Genomic DNA, 26,246 nt, shown 5'->3' with positions numbered 1-26,246 from the left:
GAACAAGCTGTTGTGATGATTCACTACACCCATCCAAAGACACATTAAGCTTTCTGCAATGAGGGGCCAAGTCCATAGCTTGCTGTGGCTAGTAAACTGGGTCTGGACGCTGTGGGGCCAACCCTGAAGGAGCGAGGGGGAGGAAGGGAGGTGAAAGATCACCATGTACTTGAAAATTGTTTTCCACAGTGAGAAAGTTAGTGGACACAAGGAAAAGAATATTTGTCTGTGTCTTAGCCCTATCTGAGTTTGGTCAGAGAAGCAGAATTAAAGGGGCAACAGAAAAATCCATACAGTTCACAATGAAGCTTTGCCCTTTTCCAGACAATATTCTTCTGAAGTCTAAATCTAGACCAATGCGGATGGTCAAAATAATGAACAAACTAAAAAAAGATTTTTTTTTTAAAAGAAAGAACTATCAATTCAGTAGAGTGCAGCAGAATTCTTAAAGGAAGTTAGAAGGGATGACTAAAAACTTTTAATGTGAAATAAGGTTAAGACATAGAAAAATGAATCACTAAAAAAAATAAGAACATGATTGAAGGGTATAAACAAAAGAGAAAACTGAAAACTGTCTAAGATATTTTAAGATAAAAACTAAATAAATCAAAATGTTGACAAGTAAAGTGGAAAATATTTTTAGAGTGAAATCTCTTACACCAGAGACTCTCATCCCAAAGGAAGTGGTAGATGCCCATCAGCTGAGTCATGGAAAAACAGACTAGTCCTAACACAATACTGCAGAGCACACCATGAGAAATAATCCTGCCTTTGCCCTAGGAGATGGGCAAGAAGGAAGACTTATAGTAACAGGTCTTTCCTCACACTAATTTTTATAATTCTCTGAATTCTCAAGGGGAAGTACTAGAAAAGAACTGCACTAAGTTACACAAAACAAAATCCATTTTTTCCTTTTCATATAATTCCTATTGTATAACACAAGCCTGGAGGAGAAGATAAAATGCTGAATATTTATTCACCACTGTGTGGTCATTAGTGATGGTTTAGGTACCATAAACCACATCTCCATCTACTGGAGAAATCTAGGAAAGGCAAGTTAAAAACTGTTTAAATAAATGTCAAGAGGGTCAGCTTCTGAAAGGCTGATTTTTCTCCTATTTAAGCTTGGTCAAGCTCTGTGATGCTATTAAGACAATAATATTTAAGTGACATAATAGTTTAAAAATATTAAGTTAGTTGAAAAATCTTCCTTTTGCCACAGTTTTAAGTACACAAAACAAAACAAGTCTGCCCCAGTCTTTTAAAGTACAATGATATTACTGGGGAAGGAGGTGGCCCAAAGGCAGAGAAATCACTAATCTGTTTTTAAGGCAGTAAGGTAAAACACAGCCATGTGAACCTTAAAGGGGTACGGGCAATTTCTGAACCACCAGAAAAGTTTTCCCCAGCTTAGTGTGTGCGGCCTAAGAAAAAGTAGCCAAAATAAATGGATAGGCGCAGAGCAAGGAAAAGTGAATGACACTAAGTTAGCACATAATTATATCAGAAGCTGAAGAGGATGGAGCTGTGTATTTATCAAGGATAGGCTTCAATAATTAGTAATGAACTGTGTAACAATAACTTTTATTGCTTTATGTTTACAGGGTGCTTTCTACATCTTTTAGAATTTTATTTTATTTTTCTGTTACTTCTTTAGTTTCAAGCTGTCTCCTTCTCCTCTCTCTGAACTAGATAAGGCTACCATTTTACACAAACACACAGACACACACACACGCAACCACACTTTGCATACTTCGAATTTATCAGTCCTTCTTCTGGAGGTCTGTAGCAACTTCCTTCATAGGTCTTTGTAGTTAATTTGCATATCTGCCATACTCAGAAGAACTTCGTCATTCACAATCATTCTTCGATAATATTGCTATTACCCATATCCAACATTCCCCTGGGTCTGCTCATTTCATTCTTCATTATTTCATGCAAGCCTTTCCATGTTTTTCTAAAACCACCCTGCTCATCATTTCTTATATCACAGGACTATCCCATTTTTAAGAATTTAGTTTTACTGCTTTTTGGACTTTCTATATATTACCTTATTTGATGCAAACCATAATCCTGTGATCTTTACAGATGAAGAAACCAAGGCCTGGAGTACTTCAATGACTGTGTCTAATGTCATGCCACTTGTACTAGAAGCAAGGAACCTAAACTGCAAACTCCAAATCTACTACTCTTTCCATTAAGCCAAACTGTGACACAGGCCAGTTATTTCACAATCTAAAACACAAAACCCTTTATTTCAGTCAAATCCCTTATCAAGCCACAGGGACTATTCTTCTCCCACACCCAAACCCTCATGGCACTGGCGTAAAGAGGGCAGAGAGTGACCATAATCCAGCGCTCTCCCTCTGCCATCAACTCCAATTCCCAAGGTGTTTCCTGATTTGTTTTTTGAGCAAAAAGGGATGAAGAAGAGCAGTGCCAGGTAGATGAGTATATCGTTTTCAACATATGCAGGGAAAGCAGCCATGCTATAGTAGACAGAGGGCTGACCATGAAGTCAGAAAGACTTGGTTCAAGCCCTGCATCTAACACATGGTAGCTGTGTCCATGGGTGAGATTTAACCTCTTGGAGCTCCAGAAAATTCCTTAAAACTATAAAGATTTGAGTTACCAGGATATATCAGTTGAGAGAGTTTCTGCACCAGGAATTTGCCAGTGAAATCACAAGTCTGGATCCCTTCCACCTCCTACCCCTGCTTACTCTATCTTCTTCTCCCCTCTTCTCACCCCACTCCCCCCTAAAAAAAAAACCTTGATTTTACCTGCAAAGGAAACCATCTGGCTCATGTCTTAAAGTTGTTTTCCTTTTCCCTTTATGTAAGTATGGGCATTTCCCTTCGCCTTCCTAAAAAAGGATTTTATTGAAATATCTGCATCGGTGGAAGTAATCTACATTCTAGAAATTGACTACACCAATGAAATCACAGGTCTGGAATTGAAAAAGGAAAATACCAGCCGCTTTAGACACACTATTGCTTGCCTGGGAATGTTAGGTTCATAGATTTCACTCAACCTCTACTTCCCACAACACAATCCTTGGCCTGTACTGGCACACTTTCCAGTTAGCTTGTTTCTGGGCACATGAGATCTCCATGGGCTCAATAAGTCCTCTGCATGAAAGAACTGTCAGCCTTCTAACAACTTCCACATTCTCAAGATGGAGAGAAATAAATATTAATATGCACTAATTCTGGCAATTAGACAGGTCAGGAGAGTGACTCAGCACTACCAATTCCCCTGCAGGCTGTACCACCCCAGTAAGTTCTAGGAACAGAAGATGGTCAGATAGGATGTACAAGTTATATTAGCACAAATTCCCCAAAGTTTTTCCATCAGCCAACTGGGCAACAGTTATTCAGAACTACCCTCACTGGTTTAATATGGATCAAGATCCAAGTGGGATGGCTACTCCCTGGTAATATGCTCAGGCATTTAGGTAGGCCCTTCTAAAAAAATAAATTTCTATTGATACATTGTTTTTATATCACCTACATTTACCACTGGTATCCTTCTCCATTACCTCCCAGAGAGAGCCATCCTTTATAATAAAAGATTTTTAAAAGAGGAAGAAAAAAATTCCACAAAACTAGCAACATAACCAAAAAGTTTAATGCTATATGCATTAGACATATCCATGGATCCCTCTGGCTACAAAGAACCATGATGGAGGTATCTCTTCATATTTCTTCTTTGGAGTCAAGTTTGATCATTATATTTCCACAGGATTCAGTTTTATTTTGTTTATTCTCAATTTAGTCTCAAAATAAAATAGATATCTCCATATACATACTAGAAGAAAAAAAGAAGACTGCACGTAAAACTGCAGTTTCCTATTATGTACTGACTGCTTATCTTTTCAAGCATGTAAGTTCAACCTGCAGTTTTCAAAGCTGCCCTGATTATCAGTGCTTCTTTCTGGCCTTCCTTCTATTTCCTTTTCTGAATTTTTAAAAAAGATGTCTCAATGCCCCTTTTTTCTTTCCTTTCACTCCAATCAGTTGAAGTGTTCTGTTATAGTTCTATTTACATTGTTTTAGTCATTTTTTTTTGTTTTTTAATAAAATTTTGATATCTTGTTTTTACACTGCCTAAATTTCTCCTCACACACCCCCACCCTATGAGAATCCTCCCACATAACAAAGATTATTTTTAAAGAAAAAAAAGAGAAAAAAAAAAGTCACAAAACCAATTAAAATGTCAAAAAAAAATCTGAAAATACATGCAATTTTCCATACCTACAGACCTCCCACCTCTGCAAAGGAGTGGGAAGGAGGGAGACTGGGCAGGGGAAGGGTTCTCATATCTTTTCTTTGGCGCCACACTCACTTGCTCTGTGTAATTTCGCAACACTTATATTCTACACTTTTGTGGAGGCTACTCTTTCCATTTACATTAATCGTTGTGTATGTTGTTTACAGGGGCCATATGGAGTGTATAATAGTTTTCCTGACTGTTTACTTCAATTTTTATCAGTTCACACAAGTCTTCCCAGGCTCAGTGATGCAATAAACATAGTGTCCCAAAAGTCTTGATGTAGTTTAAAATTTTGGGGACACCCTATATTTTGTGGTGTGCATAGATCATGTCTAGCAGTGCAATCTCTGAGATAGGGACATTTTAGTAACTGCCTTTACATAATTCCAAATTGTGCAATTTCTTTTACTTCTGGCTTGAATTTTCTTTTCTATAGCTAAAGTTGCCCTGTATCAAGACAGCTAACAAATCCTAAAAATGACAAAGAAGCAGCCCATTTTTAATATGATGGCTCCTTATTTAGGAGTAGAAAACAACGGCCAAGGATGCCCTAAACCTAATTTCTAAAACTGTAGATAAGCTACCTGGTAGACATTGCTTTCAGCCCATCTGGTAATACAAGCATAACAAGCTTCCTTATAACAAAGCCAAAGAACCTAATAAATGGAAATTCTATTTACAACCAAATGGAGATGGGAAAGCATAGAACAATTCCTATGAGGCTAAAGATAGAGAAGGACTCATCTCTCCAGTAGATTGGGGAAAATCTGCTTTCATCCTATATTCTCTTTCATTTTAGTACCCTAGAAATAAACCTTCACCCTCTTTCATGCCCCTGGATCTAATAGGAATGAGAGGGGTTGAGACAGAAGAGAACACTAGCAAAGCACAAATAAAGCTATTCATAAAAACATACGGTGAATAGGTTTTCTTACTACAAATCTAACCTTAGTAAATTCTTATAGTAACTATCATTTATTTCTTCTTTTATTGAATTTTCACATTTAACAGTGTGGAATCCTAAAATTATAGTATATTAACTAGGATCATTCCCAGTGGATTCAATGGTGAAACAAATGAAACTAAAATATAAAGGGGCCATATATAAGACAGCACATAATAAGTTTCCCCAGCTGCCCTTTGGATCATTTTTAGAGCAACTGGGACAACCATGCACTCTCTTTAGTCTCTATGGTCTTATTATCAGCAGAAAAGTAGAGAACTGGGTGAGAAAGGGCTTATGAACTACCTTCACAATTTATACAAAGATAGGAAAATCCAAAACAGTACCCTTGGGGAGGGGTTGGGGGGAAGACAGCATTTGTTTCCAAATCAATGATACATATTATCAGGAGACATATTAATATTTTAAGATATTTCAAATGTTTCATTACTTTAAAAAAAATCTGTTTAAAATAAAATTCTTCTTGTGTATCATTTTCTATGAACTAGACACAGTTATGAGGAAATCAAATCTCTACTCCTTGTTGGATGTTTATAAACCCTACTCTGAAGCTCCTCAAATCAAAATCTTCTAAGATATCAAAATCATGGAGGTAGCCACTCTATTATAACAGAGTGATTGAGCTTCTGCCTAGAAGTGAACAGCAGGTACAAGTACATTTTTAAAAATCAACCATCTTTTTACAAAGTAGTGTTCCCAAGTAAGCTAAATGAGGAAAAGGAAAAAAGGATCTAGATCCAATAGAAGGCAAAATATTTTACATCTACTGGATTTCCCAAAAATTTTCAAGAGACAGAAACTGTTCCTTAAGTCCAGAAATATTATTTGGGAAGAGACATTTAAAATAGAAGAGGCCAACTATGGCTTTGCTACAGAGAGAAGCATGACTACCTCCAAGAAATAGTAAATACTGATATTGCAAAGAGCCATGAGACAATAAAGTCCCACTAAAAGATCTTTGGGAGGAGATTAAAGACAATTCTAGAAGATCAAGGGTCCAGACTTCTCCCTCCCCACCAGAACTGCCCCCAAACACAGAATGCTGAGGTTTGCTGTTTTTGTTTGCTTTTTTAAAATCCATTAATTAGCTGGGGCAACAGATATGCTGGATTTGTAATTCTTAAGGTAAGATAATGTGTACTCCATTATAGAAGGAGTAAAATTCAAATATCTTAAAATGTAGATTATTTCTTCAAATTAAATAGTTTTTTATTTTTTCTTTTGGATTTTTAAGGTAAACAACTTAAAGAATCAGAAAGGCCAAAAATTAATATTTTCATTTAGCATTCACAGCATATTAACATAACATAATACAATAAGAACCTCAGAGACACAGGAAGAAACATTCTCATACCAATATAATGCCCAAGCATGACTTCAGGATACTCATGGTGAAGCATCCTTCCAGCCTTTCTGCAGAGAGGTAATGGACAAATAAGTGTGCAAAAAGCCATACATTTTCAGACATGGCCAGTGTGTTAATTGCTTTGCTTGATTTAACTTATCTGTAACAAGGGAGATTCTATTCCTGGAAAGAAGTTATTATGAAATGACAGTAGCCTTTACCTCACAACACATCAGGTAGGAGTATCTTCCCACCTTCCCTCCCAATTCCTCCGAAGTGACCCTGGGACACCAAGCTGAGGGCAGGCAGCTTCCAATCCTGCCTACCCATAGTCACAGACATGCTCTGCCAGATCCTCTGCCCAAGAATCTGAGTTCTCTTTCTATTTATCAGAGCCAGGGATCCTGTAGTAGCTTTATACATCTTGAGTCTGGCTCAATCCTGATGTCAGTTGGAACAGAAAGAACAACCCAGAAGCCTAGAACAATATTAAATCTCAGTAATCAGTAGAAGTTCTACTAGATTAATATGGATTATAGCAAACTAAAGAAAAAAGGCCTAGAATTCTAAATGAAAACTATCCTTTTCAAAGTTGCTCAGAAGGTTTTCTAAAAGTCATCACCACAACTAAACCCTCAATCATGAAATGTTGGATTTTCCTCCATCTTGCACCAAATCACATGGGGTTTAATAGATGAATAAATGTGATACTTGGGGAAAAAAAAAGAAAATGACAGGGATGTTAAACAGAAAAAAAGAAGAGAGCATCAATAAAACAATAAAACACGTACCAGTAAACTAGTTAAAGTAGGGTCATTTTGGAGAGTGAATGGGAATGGACAAGGGAGAATATGAAGCATATTGCAAAATTAACAACTCCAGAAGACTTTAAACTGTTAGTTCTCACCAACACAAATGCTACTTTCAAAAGGAGACCTGAGAACTAGGAAGGGCATAGGGAACATTAGAGAGAATTTCAGAGAAATTAAAACGAGAAGAGAGCTAAATATCTTCATTTGTCCAAATACAGTCCCACTCTACCTATCTATCATTTAGAACACAATCTAGAACCTAGAAGAAAGCAAAATAAGTTCGTGAGCTTTACTTAGTCTCTCAGGTCTTTTCCTTTTCACAGACTATTTACTCCAATTATACATAAAATTCTTATCTTGTTTTTGATCCCACAGCACATCAATCTTCAAAACTTTAGTGTATCTGTGATTTCATTAATAAGGCTATTTGTGGAGAAAGTAACTACAGATTACAGACTTTTCTCATTCTATTAAATTTCTGTTCACATAATAACAAAAATCCTGCACAGAAAGTCCACCCAATGGGCTGAGGGCTTTTTTCTCCTTCTCTGCATATCAGGCCCAGCACAAAGGCTATCCGCTACTTGTCACTGATAACATATTCAACCCATATCTTCTCCAATTATGTCACATACACACACAGGCACACACACACACCTTAGAAGATTTTTTTCCCTGCTATTTCTTGTGCACAATTCTTTGTTAGTAGTATTTTTACTCTTTTATATCCAATACATCATCCCATTGTCCTTTGAATGATCCAAGATCTTGATTTTTTTGGAGACTGTACTACTCACATATGTTGCATCAAAAAAGAATGTCAGTGTTAAAAAGATAAGATTTTTTTATTGGGATTGCATAAGTGCTATGCAATTTACAAAATGCATTACAGCCTTGTTAAATTCTGGGCCCTATTTACTACATGCATGCAATATCTACCCAAGATAGATGTACTACTAGACTAACTCAACGGGGTTGTACATTCAACAGCACAGAACAGTCTGGACAATGGGCACTGGTTATCCACTTGGTATTTACTGTGTGCGTTTTCTGGCTGAATCTCATTTAGGAGGTTCTGTAATGTTCTAGGGTACAATCAATAGCAATATTCCCCACAAAAAAGGAAAACTTGAAAAGCCATGTCATCTAAAGGGAATCCCTTTCCAGTGTGGATTATGTACTGAACACCTTTCATGTAGCAAACAACTTGGTGAAGTCAATTCCCTACTTTATGCTTCAATCAATATTAATAATCAGATGATTAAACAAAATTATTCCTATTGTTACATATATCAAGGAATTTGCACAATATTTATTAAAAATAAGTTTTATTGGTGCTTTTTGCTTTGCCACTAGTCATTTCCAGATACATCCTTCTCTTCCCTTTCCCTTGTAAGTAAGTAAGAAAAAGTTAAATGAAAACTATTGATGGTGCATGGGTCTAACAGTGATTGCAGCTCTCAAATTCTATGATCCAGAGCCTCATCATATTTTACCTGGACTACTCCAAGACCTTCCCATCTGGCGCCCTGCTTCCAGATTTTTCTTTCTCCAATTCAGCTACCAGAGGTACCAAAATAATCTTTGTGATACACAGATATGACCATGTTACTTGCTTGCTTTGATAACTTTCAGCGGTGCCCTCTTGTGTGTCCTTCGTTGTTGAAGAAGACCATGCCATCAGAGAAATAATGACATGACTTTCACTTGACTTTGTTTTGAGAGAGGGAGGGCTGTGCAGGTCACCAGCCTCACTTCTCCTCCAAAGTCATCTGAATCCAGTGAGCAGATATTCATCAGGATGACTGGAGATGACCCAGGATGAGGCAACTGGGATTAAGTGACTTGCCCAACGTCACAGAGCTAGTGAGTGTCAAGCGTCTGAGGTGAGATGTGAACTCAGGTCCTCCTGACTCCTGCACTGGTGCTCTATCCACTGCACCAGTGCCCTCTTACTTGTAGGATAAAACACAAACTCTGCAGTACTGAAGGCCTTCCACAACCAGATTCCAACCTAACTTTTTAGCCTTATTTCATATTGTGACCATGTGTATCCAATTCATCACCACATTTCTCACATACATTCTCTGTCCCCTTCTCTCCACTCACAGCTACCTTTCTACTTCAAGCCCTCATTACCTCTTGCCTGGACTACTAAAATATCCTTTTAACTAGTCTCCCTGCTTAAGACTCTCTATCCTCCAATCCATTCTCCACTCAATGGCCAAAGTGATTTTTCATATCACCTCCATGTTTGATAAATTCCAATGGCTCTCTACTAGGTCTAAGATAAAATATAATCTTCCACTTGCCTCCTTCCAATCTTTCTAATCTGCTCACTATGACCTCCCTCCACATACTCCACAGTGTGGCCATCCTTGCCTACATTTTGCTTCTCACCCAACGTACCATCTGCTGCTCTGTGTCTTGCAATGGCCAGCTACCATGCCTGAAATGCTCTCCCTCATAACCTCCTCTCAGGATCCCTGACTTCCTTTCAGATTCAGTTCAAGTGCCGTCTCCAGTAGGAGGCCTTGCCCAGTTCTTCAGTTGCAAATGTCTTTCCCTCTGAGGCTACTTCCTTTCTACTCTGTATCTACTATGGACCAATTAATTCACATAGTGTCTCTCTCTTTAAAAGCTTCTTGAGTATATGGACTGTTTTTGCACTTTCTTTAGATCCCGTGTTTAGCCCAATGGCTGGCATACAGTAAGCATTTAACAAAATTTTGCTTTGGTCAGGTGTTGTGGGACACACCTGCAGTGCAGTCCCTGCTACTGAAGAGGTTGAGGCTGGTGGACTGCTTGAGTTTAAGACTTCTGAGCTGCAGTGGAGTTAAAGCTGACCATGTCTGGAATCAATATGGCGAGCCCCTAGAAGAAGAGGGACAACAGGCTGCCTGAGGAGGAGCAAACCAGTCCAGGGTGGAAAAACAGAGTAGATTGAAGTTTACGCACAGATCAGTATTGAGACTGGGTCTGTGAATGGTCACTCTATTTCCAGTCTGGGCTAGATAGGGACACTCGGTCTCCCAAAAAATAGCATCCTGACTGACTGCTTGATTATACATCCATAGTCCTCCACCCCTCTGCCAAGTCACGTCTCATTATCTGTTCTCTGGGACCAAGACTGTTCCCTACAATTACTTACAGTATTTAGTATTCTTTTCCACTTAAGTTAGTGGATATATTACCATGTATATGCAATATATAACTACTATATATACAATATGAAGTCAGGCATTCTTATTTATTAATTTACTTTTAGATTTCAACATTCATTTCCACAAACTTTTGAGTTCTAATTTTCCTCCCCATCTCTCTCCTCCCCCCACCCCATAACACTTAGCATTCTGATTACTCCTTTCCTCAATGTACCCTCCCTTCTATCACACCCCACCCTTCCCTTATCCCCATCTTCTCTCTTTTCTTGTAGGGCAAGATAAATTTCTATACATTATTACCTGTATTTCTTATTTCCCAGTTATATGCAATAATAATTCTCAACATTCATTTCTAATATTTTGAATTCCAACTTTCTCCCTCCCTCCCCATCCACACTGAGAAGGCAAGCAATTCAATACAAGCTACATATGTGTCGTTTTGCAAAAGACTTCCATAAATTATGTTGTGTGAGACTAACTGTATTGCCCTCCATCCTACACTGTCCCCCTTTTTTTCTATTCTCTCATTTGACCTCATCCCTTCCCAAAAGTGTTTACTTCTAGTTACTCCCTTCTCCCATTTGCCCTCCCATCTATCATCCCCCTCACCCCACTTGTCCCCTTCTCCCCTACTCTGTAGTGTGAGATAGATTTTCATACCAAATTGAGTGAGCATGTTATTCCCTAAGTCATATGTGAAGAGGGTAAGCTTCACTTTTCCCCTCTCACCTTCTCCCTTTTCTCCTCCATTGAACAAGATTTTTCTTATCTCTTTTATGAGTTATAGCCTGCCTCATTCCATTTCTCCCTTTCTCCACCCTGTATTTTTCTCCCTCACTCCTTAATTTTTATTTTATTTTTTTATGGATATCATCTCTTCCGATTCAACTCAACCTGTACTCTCTGTCTATGTGTGTGTGTGTGTGTGTGAGAGAGAGAGAGAGAGAGAGAGAGAGAGAGAGAGAGAGAGAGAGAGAGTGTGTGTGTGTGTGTGTGTGTGTGTATAATCCCTCTACCTACCCAAATACTGAGAAAAGTTTCAAGAGTTACAAATATTATCTTTCCATGTAGGAATGTAAACAGCTCAGCTTTAGAAAGTCTTTTATGATTTCTCTTTCTTGTTTACCTTTTCATGCTTCTCTTGATTCTTGTGTTTGAAAGTCAAATTTTCTATTCAGTTCTGGTCTTTTCATCAAGAATGCCTGAAAGTCCTCTATATCATTGAATGACCATTTATTCCCTTGAAGTATTATACTCAGTTGTGCTGGGTAAATGATTCTTGGTTTTAATCCCAATTCCTTTGACTTCTGGAATATCCTATTCTAAGCCCTTTGATCCCTTAATGTAGAAGCTGCCAGATCCTGTGTTATGCTGATTGTATTTCCACACTACTCGAATTCTTTCTTTCTAGCTGCTTGCAATATTTTCTCCTTGACCTAGGAACTCTGAAATTTGGCCACAATATTCCTAGGAGTTTCTCTTTTTGGATCTCTTTCAGGAGGTGATCGGTGGATTCTTTCAATATTTATTTTGCCCTCTGGTTCTAGAATATCAGGGCAGTTTCCCTTGATAATTTCATGGAAGATAATGTCTAGGTTATTTTTTTGATCATGGCTTTCAGGTGGTCCCATAATTTTTAAACTGTCTCTCTTAGATTTATTTTCCAGGTCAGTTGTTTTTCCAGTGAGATGTTTCACATTATTTTCTATTTTTTCAAACTTTTGGTTTTGTTTTCTAACTTCTTGGCTTATCTCATAGTCATTAGCTTCCCTGAACTCGATTCTCTCTTTTAAAGAACTATTTTGTTCAGTGGGCTTTTGAACCTTCTTTTCTATTTGGCTAATTCTGCTTTTTGAACCCTCCTTCTCCTCACTGGCTTTTTGGACCTCTTTTTCCAATTGAGTTAGCCTCTTTTTAAATGTGCTATTTTCCTCAGTATTTTTATGGTTCTCCTTTAGCAGGCTGCTGACTCACTTTTCAAGCTCTTCTATGGCCTGGGTCCATTTCATATTCATTTTGGAGGTACTGGAGGCAGAAGCTTTGACTTCCTCTGACAGCATGCCTTGTTCTTCCTCATCAGAAAGGATGGAAGGAGACACCTGTTCACCAAGAAAGTAACCTTCTATGGTCTTATTTTTTTCCCCTTTTTTGGGCATTTTCCCACTCGACTTCTGAATCCTTTGTCAAGAGGAGAGTCCTAGTGCTCCTCCTCCCCCCAGTACTGTGCTCAAAGCTGAGATTCAGATCAGCTGTTCAATCCCCCCAGAGGCTTTAAACTGAGCTGCCTGGACAATGGACCCAGGCTGCTTCCGCAGCCACCTAGCCACCTGATGCTCGCTGCTCTGCCACCACCTGGGGCCAGTGTTGGGGGAACCCCGATCCCCTCTTGCCCAACTGGGAGAGCCCTCTCACACTGACCTTTGGAGCTTTCTTTGTTGTTTACGGGTTAAGGGATCTGGGACCCTCCCTGCTGAGAATTCTGCCCCAGATGTCTGTTCAGGTCCTGTTCTTCCCAGTGCCACGCGGCCAGGGCTGGGCCCCGCTTGGCTCAGTGTCTCGTGAGACAGACCTTTCCTGTTGACCTTCGAGGTTACGTTTGGCTGGAAACCTCTTTCACTCTGTTGTTCTGTGGCTTCTGGTGCTCTAGAATTTGTTGAGAATCATTTTTTACAGGTATTTTGTGGGTTGTGGGGGAAGTGTTAAAGCATATGCGTCTTTTTACTCTGCCATCTTCAGAAGTCATGTATTTCTTTTTTCCTGGTTCTACTTCACTCCTTCACATAAGTCTTCCCAATTTTTTCCCAAATTATCCACATTTGTAACTTCTTATGGTTCAATAACATCCCATTACATTAACATATCACAGTTTGTTCAATCATTCTCCAACTGATGGGTACCCACTTTCTTGCCAAGTTTTCTGCTACAACCAAAAGTATTAGTATTAATATTTTCCTACATTTGTGGCCTGTCTATTCAATGTCCTGAAGAGTACGGCTCAGCTAAGACAATTCCAAAAGACTCATGATGGAAAATGTTATCCATATCCAAAGTAAGAAATAAAGAGTCTGAATACAGATTAAGGTATTTTTGTTGTTTTTTGCTTTTTCTTTCTCATGATTTTTCCTTTATGTTCTGATTCTTCTTTCACAACATGACTAATGTGAAAATATGTTTAATATGATCATACACGTATAGCCTATATCAGATTGCATGCCCATCTTAGGGAAGAGGGAGTAGAAGGAGGAGGTGAAATTTAGAACTCAAAATCTTATAAAAACAAATTTTGAAAAATAAAAATAAATTAATTTTTTTTAAAAAAAGAGAACAGATTCAGTAGTACAATCTGTGGGTAAAGGTATGAGCTTCACATATGCATTGTAGACACCTTGCTGAAGAGGTTTTAAAGCTAAGTTTTACTCTACCATATCAAATGCTTTTTTAGAGTCAAACAATAAACATAATGATAGATTTTTTTCTATGCCTTCCAATCAACTGTGTAGCTTGAGGGATGTGGTCTTCAGAGCAGAACCAGGAGAACTTTGTACACAGCAACAACCATAGTGTACAAGGAATTTTTTTGGTAGATGCAGCCGTACACAGTAATGTAAGCACCTAAAAAATTCCCAATGAACTCTTGAGGCATAATGCCTTCCACATCCAGGGAAAGAACTATGGAATTGGATCGCAGAATGAAGCAGACTATTTTCTCTTGTGTTATATTTTATTTTGGGTTTTTTTTTTCATCATTTCTTCCATTCATTTTAATTGTTCTATGCAACATGACTAAGGTGAAAATGTATTTAACAAGAACATATGTGTAGAGCCTATATATGACTGCATACCATCCTGGGGAAAGCGGAGGGAGGAAGGGGGGAGGGAGAGGGAGAAAATCTAAGACATATGGAAGTGTAGAAAACTGGAAACAAATAAATTAATTTAAAAAAAAAAGATGTGGTCTTCTATAAAATACTATTTGTAAAAGCATAACTTCTCCCCTATTTTAATTCAGGATGCCTTCAATATTGTTCATTCCAGTGAAGATTTGGAAGAGATGATAAAGCAACAGGCATGTAGATAAGCAGTTAATGGTTTACTCATAACCGCCTTTTTTTTTAAAAGAGTACCATGTATGTTTTTTTGAATCTTTTTGTATCTTGCCCACTTCTTTTGGATATATAGAGAACTAATGCCTCAATGTACTCAAAACTGTTGCCTCTAGCCTACTTATACTTGGTCTGGTCTGTTGTTCTTTCTTTCTTTCTTTGATTTTTAGTATCATTTTGATTTCTTCATTGGTGCATAGGGGACATGGCTATTGAGTTCAAATGTGGACATTCCACAGTAACTGATGAAGAAAATAATTTGTTATGGATATCCAGATACATCTTTTCTACTTTTCAACTATTTGTTGTTTTTTTTAGTCTCATCCTTCAGTGTTTTTTGGTATGATCTGACTTAACTGGTTTTCAAGACAAGCTTGTTTCCACTGGTTTATGAGATGATAGTGTTCCTAACCTTCTATTTTTCCCATTTCTGAAACTGAATTTATATTCTAAATGAGCACTGTCATTTGCTTCTATCACTTTTTGTTTAGCACAGAAATAAAATGTTTATAAGCCAAAAGGCAGTTTCCAGGCCCTTTTGACCTTCTTGTTCAATCAATCAAAAAGTACTGCACCTATTACATAAAATACTGTTACAGGATGGGACAAGAATGAAGTAAGTCCTGATCCCATGGAGCTTATATTTATTGTTGTGCCAATGGCTTTGACAGATTAAAATTCCATAGCAAACGGTCATAGTTTGTATTGACGTTTGTTCCTTAATGAAATTCCCATAATTTTAAAGTCAAAAGTTTATCAAGTTAAAACAGAGCTATTTTAATCACAGATTTCTTCATTTCATCTTTCTTTCAATTTAGTCCTAATTTTGCTCTTTGCTCTAAAGTTGATAGTTTAATTAGACAGAGTCAGACAATTCAGAAATGATTCCCCAAAATGGCAACTGGCTTTTTCTATCTGTTAAAACAGTCAATTTCATTTTTTGTGATGTTATTCAATAACACCATGTGCAGTGTCTTCTGACTACCTTCTTCATAATAGTTAGGTGTGGGGTTTCAGGTAGTCTACAACATTTTATTTCTTGATCCTGAGATATATTTTCCAACACATTTTTCCATGTTCTCTATCATAGCTATCTTCATATTTATATTCAGATTACATGTATTTATATTCAGATAAAATTTGGTAAGTCTTATTAAATTTTATGTAGAGTTTCTCTACCTCATCCTCTGCAACAACTGCTAACACATAAGCTTCAATAATCTTCAGGGTGGTCTTTTCATTTATGCTTATCATGGGCATTACAAGGCAAAATGATCATTAAATTATCTTTCTTGTTGCCTTTGGACATATGATAAAATCAATTTTGCAAACTCCTTATTTGCCTCGTTAAGGAAGGCCTGTAAGCCATCATTCCATTTTACTATGACTTCTTTCTTCTGGCTTCATTTACAGTGAGAATGCTGGTATTGATATAATCCAGTTCCTCCAAGTGTATGTTCAATCATTTAGCACTGGACAAGGATCTTTCATTTAGATTACAAATAGTTAGGTTAATGATCATAGATGATCTAAGAACTATTTAATTCTTAGTGATCTCTGCATTCTTTTCAACTACCCTTGACACTGTCATTCTAGAAGTATAAGGGAACCCAGCAGAACTGAGGGTCACTCTGCATTTTTCTTTGTTTCATGGGCTGTCATGGTAAAATAACTCATCATCTAATAGTCAGTCTTCTAGTGATAAGCCTCTCCATATTTAGTCAGATACAGTCTTACACTAGGACTACAATAAAAGCTTTCTCAGCATGCCAGAATCTGCATTCCACTGGCATAGCCTTCATGAAGCCCAGGTTATAAATGCCACCATGAAGCATCTGAGTAATATTTTTTGAGAAGCACATTAGAAATTACACATTTAAAGCTAAGAAACAGGAGAGGTCATAAAAACTATACAAGGCAGACATAAGAAGCATAGCAGTAGGGGGAAGTAGTGTTATGTACCTTGATAACTCCTCAAGGCAATGAACAGTATAATTTTCCTAGTAATGACACTAAATAGTTAAGAACAGACTAAACATGTTTAGTTCATCTGTTTTGAAACAGGGAAGTATGTAATTTGAAAAAGATTTTAATTAAAAATGTGATTTTTTTAAAAAAAATTGATACTTAAAGGGATAGGTGTCAGTTACCCAGAAAATTCATTTACAAGGGACATCACATTCACCAACAATGTCAGATAAATGAAGTGTAACTGAAACAATATCAAGAACGAGCTCTCTGCATTAAATCACCATCTGAATATTATTATCTAAGTATAATTGATATACTGGTCAAAAACCTTGAGAAAGTCAATTGATCCTCTTTACGGACATATTCCTTCCAAATGCTCACAACATTTGAGGACACAAATGGTATGAGCACAGGCACATGGTTTCACATGGAGAAACATCCTACTCTAGAACTTCTCACTCTTACCTTCGAACAATGGACTGCTGAAGATTCTTGCAGGCGGTGAGGGACTCTCCTGTAAACATGTGGCACATGATGAGCCCAAGGCAGCTGCCCATGAATGACATCACAGCATCTGACTGCAGAGTACCACTTCGGGAGATGATACAGAGGCGCTGAAGGGAAGAGCAATGACTCAGAGCCTGGAAGAACTGAGCATTCGCACTGAAGTAGGGCTGCTCGAGTCTGAAAGAAAAGAAGAGGAGCTATGACTCTATATAGAGAGAATAAGTCCAAAACATGATTAAACATGTAGACCCAGTGGATTCAGGCATGTAGGACGACAGAACTGTTAGCACTTTAAAGGGCTATTAGAAATTAACACTCATCCAGCCACTCATTTTACTGATGAAAACACCAAGTCTCAAAAAGTGAAGTGACTTGCCCATGATCGTTTAACATCAATAGTTGGGGACAGAACCCAGATCTTCTTGGTCCCAGATGCAATGCTCTTTTTACTACACTGCACTGTTTAAGATAAGGCAAACTTATGCAATAATAGATTCTAAGACCAAGAGTGTCAAGATGTAAAATAGATACAATAATACCCTATAATACTTACCCCAGAAAATTGTCTTCAGAGGGCCATCTCTTTAAAAGAAAATAATCTATTTAGTTAAGAGATCTGCAAAACTTAAAGCACTATCAGTTACTGATTATTATTATTAATGAGAATAATAGCCAAAATTTAATACATTTTAGAAGGTAGATAGATTAATAAAATATATAGTTGTGAACAAGACTTTTATCATTCAAAGCTATTTTTAAGTAGCTTTGGGCCACCAATATGATGGGCAAATTTGAATTCAGTGCTATTAATTCAGGCTTTTTACAAAAAAGGAGACAGTTGAAAAGCATGCCAAGGAAAAGAATAAATGTCCTTTCCCTCCCTTGTTCCACAAAAGCACAAGTTTTAAAATGTTCTTTACTTATCTCATAGTACTTTTGACAAGAGTCCATTTGGTGTGCATGGTGATAAATTGAGTTCTTCATTTCAAATATTCAAAGTTTCCTAGAATCTATGGGTCTTTAAAGATCCAAACTCACTATGGGAAGAAAGCATGTCAAATTTATGAAAATTCATGGTCCATTACTACATCATCAAGTGTTCCTATCCCCAGAACCTGCAGTGGCATGCCTATCCATCTTATACCACCCACCATAAGTAATATAGTTTCTGAACACAGAGAGTTGCATATTGTGGGCAGAGACCCAACTAGAGTCACCTTGATCTGAGCCACTCTGCTATGGTATAGCACCAATCTTAAGTTTATGAAGGACCAATAAACTATGTACGGTTTGATAAATAAGATCCAATGGGAACGTTAGATTGTCCATTTCTTTTTTTTTTTTTCAGCTATCATTTTTTTTTTTATTTAACTTTTAACATTTATTTTCACAAAATTTTGGGTTACAAATTTTCTCCCCTTTTATCCCCTCCCTCCCCCAGACCCAAGCATTCTAATTGCCCCTGTGACCAATCTGCTCTCTCTTCTATCCTCCCTCTCTGCCCTTGTCTCCATCTTCTCTTTTGTCCTGTAGGGCCAGATAGCTTTCTTTACCCTTTAACCTGTATTTCTTATTTCCTAGTGGTAAGAACATTACAGTTGATCCTAACACTTTGAGTTCCAACTTCTTTACCTCCCTCCCTCTCCACCCCTTCCCTTTGGAGGACAAGCAATTCAATATAGGCCAAATCTGTGTAGTTTTGCAAATGATTTCCATACTAGTTGTGTTGTATAGGACTAACTATATTTCCCTCCATCCTATCCTGTCCCCCATTACTTCTATTCTCTTATGATCCTTTCCCTCCCCATGAGTGTCGACCTCGGATTGCATTCTCTTCCCCATGCCCTCCCCTCTATCCTCCCCCCCACCCTGCTTGTGCCCTTGTCCCCCACTCTCCTGTATTGTGAGATAGGTTTTCCTATCAAAATGAGTGTGCATTTTATTCTTTCCTTTAGTGGAATGTGATGAGAGTAGACCTCATGTTTTTCTCTCCCCTCCCCTCTTTATCCCTCCACTAATAAGTCTTTTGCTTGCCTCTTTTATGAGAGATAATTTGCCCCATTCAATTTCTCCCTTTCTCCTCCCAATATTTCTCTCTCACTGCTTGATTTCATTTTTTTTTTTAAGATATGATCCCATCCTCTTCAATTCACTCTGTACACTCTGTCTCTATGTATGTGTGCGTGTGTGCATGCGTGTGTGTGTGTGTGTACTCCCACCCAGTACCCAGATACTGAAATGTTTCAAGAGTTACAGATATTGTCTTTCCATGTAGGAATGTAAACAGTTCAACTTTAGTAAGTCCCTTATGACTTCTCTTTGCTTTTCACCTTTTCATGGTTCTCTTCATTCTTGTGTTTGAGAGTCAAATTTTCTTTTCAGCTCTGGTCTTTTCATCAAGAAAACCTGAAAATCCTCCATTTCATTGAAAGACCATTTTTTCTCCTGAAGTATTATACTCAGTTTTGCTGGGTAGGTGATTCTTGGTTTTAGTCCTAGTTCCTTTGACTTCTGGAATATCCTATTCCATTCCCTTTGATCCCTTAATGTAGAGGGTGCTAGATCTTGTGTTATCCTGATTGTATTTCCATAGTACTTGAATTGTTTCTTTCTAGCTGCTTGCAATATTTTCTCTTTCACCTGGGAATTCTGGAATTTGGCCACAATGTTCCTAGGAGTTTCTCTTTTTGGATCTCTTTCAGGCGGTGTTCTGTGGATTCCTTGAATATTTATTTTGCCCTCTGGTTCTAGAACCTCAGGGCAGTTTTCCTTGATAATTTCATGGAAGATGATGTCTAGGCTCTTCTTTTGATCATGGTTTTCAGGTAGTCCCAGAATTTTTACATTGTCTCTCCTGAATCTATTTTCCAGGTCAGTTGTTTTTCCAATAAGATATTTCACATTATCTTCCATTTTTCCAATCTTCTCGCTATGTTCTGTGATATCTGTCTTTCTCATAAAGTCCTTAGCGTCCATCTGTGCCATTCCAGTTTTGAAAGATCTGTTTTCTTCAGTGAGCTTTTGAATCTCCTTTTCCATTTGGCTAATTCTGCTTTTGAAAGCATTCTTCTCCTCATTGGCTTTTTGAACCTCTTTTGCCAATTGAGTTAGGCTAGTTTTCAAGGTGTTAATTTCTTCAACATTTTTTTGGTTCTCCTTTAGCAGGGAGCTGATCTGCTTTTCATGCTTCTCTTTCATCCCTCTCATTTCTCTTCCCAGTTTTTCCTCCACCTCTCTAACTTGATTTTCAAAATTCTTTTTGAGCTCTTCCATGGCCTGAGCCCATTGGGTGGGCTGGGACACAGAATCCTTGATTTCTGTGTCTTTGCCTGATGGTAAGCATTGTTTTTCCTCATCAGAAAGGAAGGGAGGAAATGTCTGTTCTCCAAGAAAGTAGCCTTCAATAGTTTTATTTCTTTTCCCTTTTCTGGGCATTCTCCCCAGCCAGTGACTTGACCTCTAAGTATTCTCCTCACACCCACCTCACCTCCTGGTCCTCCCAGCCAGCATTTGGGGACTGAGATTCAAATGCTGCTTCCCGCCTTAGGGCTTTTGGCGGGGGCAGGGCTGCTATTCAGTGTGAGAATTAAGTTCAGATGGTCAGGTAGGGGCAGGGCCGCCTCTCAGGCTCAGTTCCCTCAGGGGGTTTATGTACAGACCTTCCACAATGGATCCAGGCTCCCGCCCGCTTGGGGAGCCCCTGTCTGCAGCTGCCTCTCAGCTTCTATCTCCCAGGGGGGCCTGAGCCATGAGGGCATCCCACTCCCCTCTCGACCCGCCAAAGAGACTCTCTCACCGACCCCCGTCACCTGTGGGTGGAGGGGCTTGTGCCGCGGCTGGAGATCCCATCCCTGAAGCCTGCTCGGATCTGTACCTCTTGGAGCCGCGGCCGCCACAGGTCTGGGCTGGGCTCCGCGTCTGCAGCGCGACGGACCTTTTGCGAGAGGTTTGCAGGTCCCTCTGTGGGACCCGCATGGCTGCTGGAGATCCCGTCCCCATAGCCCGCTCGGATCTTTTCCTCACGGTGTCGCGGACGCTGCAGGGCTGCCCTCTGCTCCCAGTCCCGGCACCCAGTCCACAGCGCGAAGGACCCCCCGCGAGAGGTTTGCAGGTCTCTCCAGAACAGAAGTCTCCCTCGCTCCAATATTCCATGGCCTCTGGGTGCAGAATTCACCGTGAGTTGGTCCCCTCTAGCCGTTCTGTGGGTTGTGGGTTCGGAGCTATGTGTATGTGCGTCTTTCTACTCCGCCATCTTGGCTCCGCCCCCCAGATTGTCCATTTCTTGAAGCAAACTGGGAATGTCAAGAAACAGAAATCCAGGACTATGCTGATGACTTGTCCTGTGGGGACAGCTATAAAGAGAAAGAAAGTCTCTTCCTTAAGGAATTTGTACAAAAGGTCCAACACCCAAACTGATCTCAAGCATTCTTGCTAACCACCCAGGGTAATTTCCCCAGGGAGGTGTAGAGGGAATAGTAATAAAAAACGAGGTTGCTTTTTAATCTACAGACTTGAGGGAGAACAAAAATGTTTCAAAAATACCTACACGTGTGTTGAAAGTTCAACCACAGCAAATTTAAAAGAGACATTAAAACAATTCCTTGAGTTTCAAAACAAAAGAATAGAGCTAGGAACATTTAGTTTTAAATTTCCATCTAGTCAATCATACATTGAGAAAATGCCGATAAGTCACTTTACTCTGTGACTTAGCAAAGATGGAAGGACTTTAAAATTCAGGCCAATTTCAATTGAAAATAGGCATTGTTTAATTATTACATTGGCACATAAATTGAAAGTAGGACCATACCTTATGCCCCATACCTTAACAACATCATTAATTATACCAAACAAGGGAAAAACCAAAAAGTATTCTTAAGGTGAAGAATCTTAAATTAGATCTTATACAACTTATCATAAGGAACTAAAATTAGTTACCACCTGGTAAATTTCTACTACGATTTCTAAATATCACAATAGTCACTCCTACCAAAGCAACATATTTGGAAAAGGGACCAGCTGAAGTAAATTAGCAACTGTCCAAGCTTCACTGAAGGAAGGGAAAATAACAAGAAGGTTCCACAATTTCCCAATTCCTCTGGTATCAAAATTTTTGCACTTTTCTTTCAAAAAACTATCTATAGGCCACACACTTACCCTCTAATTTTTAATTAACAAATTCACTATATAACCTTTATTTCATCTTTCTGCTACATCTTTCCACATAGCCTGCAGTCTACTGTGTGCTCCCTGAGAGCAAAGACTGTGCCAGTCCTCTATTTGTATTTGTAGCATTTTAGCACAATGCTTTTTCATTCATTCATTCAACAAAATATTAAAGCTGGAAGGGACCTCTGAGATCATCTAATCCAGGAGTCAGTAAATTACTGCTTGTGCTTACACACCCCTCCACCATTCCAGGTTAAGAATGGTTTTTACATTTTTAAATAAAGCGTTGTCATGGATTTGGCCCTCAATCTTCTCATTTTATAGATGAGGAAGCTGGGAAAAGTTAAGGAACTTGCTGAAGGTCTTAGTGCTTATTTATTGAGAAGCAGTGAAAGCAAGACAGATGGATCATCCATGGACCTCTTTAAAAACAGCACAATGATTTCATTAAGTCTGAACTTATGAAAAGAATACACCAAAATGGACTACCGACTCAAATATAAGTAATATAAGAATACAAGTTCAACTCAGGCAGGGTGCAGAGTAAATAATTTTCCTATCTACGCCCTCTGCGTGCCTGAATTTCAGGAAATCAATTCAGCTCTAAAAGATATATTTACCATGTCAGATGCAGTTGCTATATCAGTTCTCCTTAACTGTTTTTGTAACAAGGGAGGATTCTATTTTGTGTTCAGAGGAAGAGGCAGAAGAAGGAGAGAAGGAATGCATAGGAAAATGACTACAGTATAAAAAAATGACATCAATAAAACTTTTTTTTTAAAGAGAAATTTAGACATCACTTAATCCTGTCCTTAAAAAAAAAGAAATTTAAAATGTTGCTACTGATTAATAGAAAACAGATTCTCAAAGGTAAGCTTCCATTTTCAGAAGAGAAGAAAAAAAGACTAATTTGGAAACACACACACACACACACACACACACACACGGCTGTTTAAAGCCTGAAGCAAGGGAGGCAATAAATCTGTTGCAAAACCCATATTCTTCTCAAGCTGGGCAAACAAATTGCTTTTCCCTTCCAACACTAACGTCGCTATTGGCATCTGACACAAAAGCACAAGAGCAGCTCTTGTTCAAGGCTATGAGGTAACCAACAAATGCGATTTGTTTTGTATGCAAAGCAATAACTCAATACGGCAGGTGAACGCATCTTATAAGCCAGAAAATGGGAGGAGGAAGGGTGCAGAGGGGAGTACCGCAGCGAGGACTTTGGACACTAGGTGGCACTGTGGTTTCACATTAGCTTTCTAAGCCTATAGAAACATTTTTAAAACTCACAGTTTAAACCTCTTATGTCTCCACATAAACACACATATTAAATTGCTAAGAAGCCAACTCCTTGACACTTGGATCATTCCATTCACCTGTTTAAAAATCTTCCTGCCAACTTGATAACAAGAACTGTACTGCCTCTACTGGGGTATAATTAGCAGGAATTCCTTTTTGAAGTAAGATATTTATTTTCTGCCACCTCTGTCCGAAATGGTCCTGAACAGAGAGAACACCATTCCTGAATGCCCCAACTTGGCAGAATGACTGGCTATCAAATAACGCAAGCAATCATCAAGCACCACTTGGAGATAAGAAAAATAGGCTACATATACAATACTACAAAACAAAATCAATTTTTTCTTTTAGTCACAATAACAAACAAGCAATCTGCAAATGGAACACAACACAACCGATTCAATGTCAAACCTGAACCAACCACATATGATTCTACCACTTGTTCAGTTATCGGCAGCTATGATAGGGTGATAAGGGAAGGGAAGAAATGATCACTCTAAATTAATTTTGCTGTATATAGAAGCCTTAATGTCTCCCCATGATCTGTTCTTATGTCACATGATTTCTTTCTTCCATTCAACTTAGTGGTCCCTTTTCACTTCTAAGGAAAAAGTACCTGATTTCTGAACTCATGACTTTGTGGGAAGACTTATTTTGGTAATTCACAGGCTCTAAAATCCAGTATGATCACTTAACTTACGTTGTCCACATGGTAAAGAAGAATGAACACTGGATTACAAATTGGGAGACTTAGACTCTAAAGCTAGTTTTGCCAATAACTAAGCATATGATCTCACTTCATTTATGGGGCCAGACAATCTTCTAATCCAAATACACTAAGACTGAAATCTATTTTTCATAAATGCTAAAAGCTACAGAAGCAAGAGTACTGCCCTGAGCCCTGAGTTCTACTGTTTTCCCACACCTTACAACTTCTTTAGCTTTCTGTTATCTCACCTATGAAACAGAGATAATACCTCATCAGCTAGACTACAACAGTTCTAAAGGTCCCTTCTATCTCTATGAAATTGAAATTTTAATTAGAAATTAAATTGTCACCAAAATACATCCAAACTGTCTAGATGCCCAAAAGTATCATTTCCAAAGAAATCAACTCAAGTTTTGGAATAAGAAGTGTGTTCCCCTTTACATTTTCACTGGTTTCTTAGATATGGACAATTCATATTAACTTTATTCTACTCGTGCTAAGAGTCTTAATGTATGCCTTCTGGAGAAGGAGCTATTGTCTTATTTTCCGGTACTTAATAGTAGTACAGGTAGAAGAGATAAGTAGATTTTGCTTCCCAGTGACTTCACCTAGGTCAGAAGACAAGCCTGTGGATTAAAACTGAGAACTGAAATTATTTGTTCCTGAGACACAATCCCCATTATAATCTCATCAGCACTGCAGTTTCCCAAACTTTCAACTGCAGCTGACTGGAGAAAGAGGCAAATGCATTAGTTCTGGGGCAAAAGGAAAGGACTAAGTGATGTTATGGAACCAAAGTCAATAACTTCCTAAGTACTGTCCTGACTGTATCTGAATGTTTGTTCGCCTAGGAACCTTCTCTTTTCCACTTAAAAACATCAACAGTCTCCAACCTAAACTCACCATTCTGACCAAGAGACCCACAATGCAACAGGGCAGAGCCAGTTTCATCTCCAAGCATCTGAAAACCATTTTCCTTTTTAATACTATTTCTTTCTATCAGCTTTAACACAAGGGTGGGGAAGTACCACCTGCTCCTTCCATCCTAGTCTGCCTTGGCTCCTCTTGAAACTATCATAGCAGAAGGCAGAAATTCAGGAGAGGGTTCTAAATTGGCTACATTTTAGGAACTGGCATTTATTATATGCAGGTCCTGATTTACAGAGTTATGTGCCAAAAGTTCATTTACAAAGAGTTGTTTGGAACTCAGAACATAATTTCCCACAGAAACAACATAAACAGGCCAGCCTACAACTTCTTTAACCCATACTATTATGGAACTATACTCACTGAGATTGACCCTAACCACATAAACCCTAACAGTTTATTTGGGAAAACATATTCCTACTCCAAGAAATACATATCCACATGCCCAGGCAAAAGGAATAGGGTTTGTTCCCCACTGCCTTCTCCTTCAGCACAGGAGTCTTCTATTTCTTCCACAACAGTGATGTGCATAGTTGGGAGTGTCCAGCATATGTGGAGACTTCAGTGGTAGTTAGCTCTTCATATGTCCATGTATGCATGCTGTTTGTAAACCAAGCAAACCACAATAAGTCAACCTTGAAAGATGTGACTGTAAGGCAAACAAACTACATGCCACACATGAAAATTACTCATTTTAGCTATCGCTAGTATACATATGTACATACATAACTACATACACATCCTCCCATTTCTGTCAAAGGCACCATCATCCTTCCAGTTTCCTGGGTCCATAACCTGAGCATTCTCCTAGATACCACATATCCAATCAGGTGCCAAATCTTGCCATTTCTTCCTTCATATCTCTCATAGCCAAGCCTTTCTCTCTACTAGCTAGCATCAACAGCCTGCTTCCTGATTGAATTTGCTGTCCCAGTTCTCTTACCACACCAGAGCACCCTTCAGACTGCTTCCAAAGAAATTTTCCTTATGCAAAAACC

The 26,246-nt window shown here is 38.5% G+C and overlaps 1 protein-coding gene across 7 annotated transcripts in view; it reads right to left on the bottom strand.

Annotated features, from left to right (window-relative positions):
* FBXL18 (F-box and leucine rich repeat protein 18) overlaps window positions 1-26,246 on the bottom strand; it is a 342,104-nt gene that overhangs the window by 287,308 nt on the left and 28,550 nt on the right. For all 7 annotated transcript variants that reach the window (XR_011964532.1, XR_011964531.1, XM_072597658.1 and 4 more), the window contains exon 4: window positions 17,100-17,318. Coding sequence is in view for 5 of the 7 variants with exons in the window: in XM_072597658.1 (XP_072453759.1) it covers window positions 17,100-17,318 (219 nt within the window). In the remaining 2 variants the exon portion in view is untranslated. The remainder of the gene's footprint in view (window positions 1-17,099; window positions 17,319-26,246) is intronic.

This window comes from Notamacropus eugenii, chromosome 3, assembly GCF_028372415.1.
Source record: "Notamacropus eugenii isolate mMacEug1 chromosome 3, mMacEug1.pri_v2, whole genome shotgun sequence".
Lineage (NCBI taxonomy): Eukaryota > Metazoa > Chordata > Mammalia > Diprotodontia > Macropodidae > Notamacropus > Notamacropus eugenii.
Note: the sequence above shows the minus strand (reverse complement) of the source record. Positions and strands in the feature narration are given on the sequence as shown.